Source organism: Microcaecilia unicolor, chromosome 1 (assembly GCF_901765095.1).
Source record: "Microcaecilia unicolor chromosome 1, aMicUni1.1, whole genome shotgun sequence".
Taxonomy (NCBI): domain Eukaryota; kingdom Metazoa; phylum Chordata; class Amphibia; order Gymnophiona; family Siphonopidae; genus Microcaecilia; species Microcaecilia unicolor.
This window is the reverse complement of record NC_044031.1, coordinates 7,579,127-7,583,140: the sequence shown is the minus strand read 5'-3', so window position 1 is coordinate 7,583,140 and position 4,014 is coordinate 7,579,127. Positions and strand designations below refer to the sequence as shown.

At 43.9% G+C, this 4,014-nt stretch overlaps 1 protein-coding gene across 1 annotated transcript; it reads right to left on the bottom strand.

Moving 5' to 3' along the window:
- Positions 1-1,667: 1,667 nt before the first annotated feature.
- On the bottom strand, positions 1,668-3,762 carry LOC115460656 (gastrula zinc finger protein XlCGF26.1-like). The gene is made up of 2 exons (XM_030190423.1): positions 2,423-3,762; positions 1,668-1,709 (listed from the first exon to the last, which is right to left on the bottom strand). The coding sequence occupies exon 1, from the start codon at positions 3,760-3,762 to the stop codon at positions 2,467-2,469; it is 1,296 nt and encodes a 431-aa protein (XP_030046283.1). The 3' UTR covers positions 1,668-1,709; positions 2,423-2,466.
- Positions 3,763-4,014: the final 252 nt, after the last annotated feature.

The following is a 4,014-nucleotide window of genomic DNA, read 5'->3' as shown; positions in this document are numbered from 1 at the left end:
CCTGAAGCTTCTCCAGCCCCATCATATAGTTTAAGTTCCTGCCTCAAATAGTTTTAACCACAGTTCAGCTTTCCTCAGCACTATCTTCTGTCCTCAGGTAGTTTGCTGGCTACTTGCACTTTTCACAATCAGTTCATTAACACAGTCTCAGTCTCCTCTTTTAAGGAGTTTTAATCACAATTCAATCTTTCCAGGCACAACCTTCTGTCCTTGTGTAGTATGGTGTTCTAATCTCCTCCACAGTTTCCTCCCAAACTGCACCAGCTTTGCTTCCCCAATCTTAAACAATTCAGGTAGTACTGCAGCCAGGAAACCTTTCACCTTGCCATCTGGAGTCTGTGCAAGAGCTGAAACCTCCATGTTCTCCTCCCCCATCTCCTCTACTGCCTCCTCCCCACCTAGTTCTCGCAGCTGATCCTCATCTCCCAGTCCTGCTCCTCCCCCTCTATCTCCTGAGAGTCCTGCCTAAGGGTGGGTTCTGGGGATGGTAGTTCTTACTGCTAGTTAGTATGCTGGTTGGTCTTTTGGCCACTAGGGGGCGAATTCCATGTTTATAAGGAATGTGAACGAAATTTGATCTTCCTCAAGAGCACACCTTCCTTCTGCCTCTGCCTTCGCCCTCCTTGAAGCGGACTCCTCTCAAACCTCTTACACATGATAGAGCAGATTCTCGTGTGTCCTCTCAGCCATATTCCTCGGCTCCCCCCCCCCCCCATGTACGTTTTTGACCTTTGCAGCTGCTCCTCTAAGTTTTTTTTTCGCCCTTCTTCTCATTTTATCATAGACTCCTTTTTGAAAGTTAAATGCTAACATATTGGATTTCCTGCGTGTACTTACTACAGAGCTTATATCAAATCTGATCATGTTATGATCACTGTTATCAAGTGAACCCAGCACCATTACCTCCTGAACCAGATCATGCTCCATTAAGCACTAGGTCTAGAATTGTTCTCCCTCTTGTTGGTTCCTGAACCAGCTGCTCCATAAAGCAGTCCTTGACTTCATCAAAATAAAAATTGGCACACGTCCATTTTGGGCCTGACACCTTACCGCCACCCATTGACTTAGTGGTAGGGTCTCAAGCGTTAACCGGGTGGTAATGGTCTATGTGCATAGAATGACGATTACCACCCAGTTTCTGCCATGCACCAAAAATAGAAATAATTTTCTGACGCGCATAGTGGACACACTTAAAAATCGAAAGTACCGCCCAGGCCATGCGGTAACCGGGTGATGACTCCAAATTGACGCACATTGGGTGCTCATAGGCGTCTACGCAGCTTAGTAAAAGGGCCCCCTAGTTTTTGCATGTGTTTAAGAGGCCAGTCTGAAATACCAAAACAATATGAGTGTGCAGGAACCTTCCTGTGTGGATCATTCGGTGGTTTCTAGTACTACTACTTATCATGTCTATAAGTTCTTGAGGTTTACCTTCTAACAGAAGCTTTTATTACACTCAGTGCATGGAGTGGAGGCGTGGCCTAGTGGTTAGGGTGGTGGACTTTGGTCCTGAGGAATTGAGTTGGATTCCCATTTAAGGCACAGGCAGCTCCTTGTGACTCTGGGCAAGTCACTTAACCCTCCATTGCCCCATGTAAGCCGCAATGAGCCTGCCATGAGGGGGAAAGCACAGGGTACAAATGTAACAAAAAAAAAATGGCTTAACTCCTGTGTGAATTCTCTGGTGCATTATCATGTATTTCTTCAACCTCAGTGCAGATAAATGATTTTATTTCTGTGTGGATTCTCCAGTGTCTGTTGAGTGTTCCTTTTCAGTAAAGCTTTTACCACACTCAGTACATGCAAAAGGCTTCACTGCTCTGTGAATTCTCTGGCTCTGGTGTATTGTCATGTATTTCTTTGTGAAGCTTTTGCCACAGTCAGTGCCCAGAAATAGTTTTCATCCTGAATGTATTCTCTGGTGTATGGCGCGTGTTTCACTCTCAATGAATCTCTTCCCACACTCACTACATGTAAATGACTTCACTCTCATGTAAAAGTTATGGTGCCTTGTCAGGTTTCCCTTCTCAGTGAAGCTTTTACCACACTCAGTACATTTAAATGGCTTCACTCCTGTGTGGATTCTCTGGTGCTGTATCATGTGACTTGAAGCATTTGCCACACTCAGTTCATGGAAATGGTTTTACTTCTCAATGGCTATTCTGGTGCATAGTGAGTGCTTCCTTGTCAATGAAGGTCTTACCACACTCACTACATGTAAATGGCTTCACTTCTGTGTGAACTCTGTGGTGCCTTGCGAGATGTCCTTTCTCAGTGAAGGTTTTACCACACTCAGAACATCTAAATAGCTCCACTCCTGTGTGGATTCTCTGGTGCTGTATCACGTATTTCTTCAACTACTACTACTATTTATCATTTCTATAGTGCTACAAGGCATACGCAGCGCTGTACACTAGGCAACCTGAAGCATTTGCCACACTCAGTACATGGAAATGGTTTTACTACTCAATGGCTATTCTGGTGCATAGTAAGTGTTTCCTTGTCAATGAATGTTTTACCACACTCAGAACATCTAAATGGCTTCATTCCTGTGTGGATTCTCTGGTGTTCTGTGAGGTGTACCTTCTGACTGAAGCGTCTGTTGCACTCAATGCAAATAAATGGTTTGATGCCTGTGTGGATTCTCTGGTGTTCTGTGAGACTTATTTTATGAGTGAAGCTTTTATTACACTCAGTGCAGATGAATGATTTCATTCCTGTGTGGATTCTGAGGTGTTCTGTGAGGTATTGCTTCCGACTGAAGCGTCTGTTACACTCAGTGCAAATAAATGGTTTGATGCCTGTGTGGATTCTCTGGTGTCTGGTGAGGTTTACCTTCCGACTGAAGATTTTATTACACTCACTGCAGATGAATGGTGTCATTCCTGTGTGGATTCTGAGGTGTTCTGTGAGGTATTGCTTCCGACTGAAGCGTCTGTTACACTCAGTGCAAATAAATGGTTTGATGCCTGTGTGGATTCTCTGGTGTCTGGTGAGGTTTACCTTCCGACTGAAGATTTTATTACACTCACTGCAGATGAATGGTGTCATTCCTGTGTGGATTCTCTGGTGTTGTGTGAGACTTATTTTATGAGTGAAGCTTTTATTACACTCAGTGCAGATGAATGGTTTCATTCCTGTGTGGATTCTGTGGTGTCTGGTGAGTTGTCCCTTCTGACTGAAGCATCTGTTACACTCAGTGCAAATAAATGGTTTGATGCCTGTGTGGATTCTCTGGTGTATTGTGAGGTTTACCTTCCGACTGAAGATTTTATTACACTCAGTGCAGATGAATGGTTTCATTCCTGTGTGGATTCTGTGGTGTTCTGTGAGGTATTGCTTCTGACTGAAGCGTCTGTTACACTCGGTGCAAATAAATGGTTTGATGCCTGTGTGGATTCTCTGGTGTCTGGTGAGGTTTACCTTCCGACTGAAGCTTTTATTACACTCAGTGCAGATGAATGGTTTCATTCCTGTGTGAATTCTCTGGTGTTTTGTAAGATTTCCCTTCCGACTGAAGCTTTTATTACATTCAGTACAGTTAAGTGGTTTCATTCCTGTGTGGATTCTCTGGTGTTTTGTGAGGCTTGTTTTATGAGTGAAGCTTTTATTACACTCAGTGCAGATGAATGGTTTCATCCCTGTGTGGATTCTCTGGTGTTGTGTGAGGCTTATTTTTTGAGTGAAGCTTTTATTACACTCAGTGCAGATGAATGGTTTCATTCCTGTGTGGATTCTCTGGTGTGTGGTGAGGTGTCCCATCTGACTGAAGCTTTTATTACACTCAGTGCAGATGAATGGTTTCATTCCTATGTGGATTCTCTGGTGTAGTGTGAGGTTTCCCTTCTCCCTGAAGCTTTTATTACACTCAGTGCAGATGAATGGTTTCATTCCTGTGTGGATTCTCTGGTGTTCTGTGAGGTGTACCTTCTGACTGAAGCGTCTGTTACACTCAGTGCAAATAAATGGTTTGATGCCTATGTGGATTCTCTGGTGTCTGGTGAGGTTTCCCTT

Bases quoted from the DNA above. Each gene is read 5' to 3' on its own strand.
- LOC115460656 (XM_030190423.1), bottom strand. From the start codon at position 3,762: ATGGGACACCTCACCACACACCAGAGAATCCACACAGGAATGAAACCA.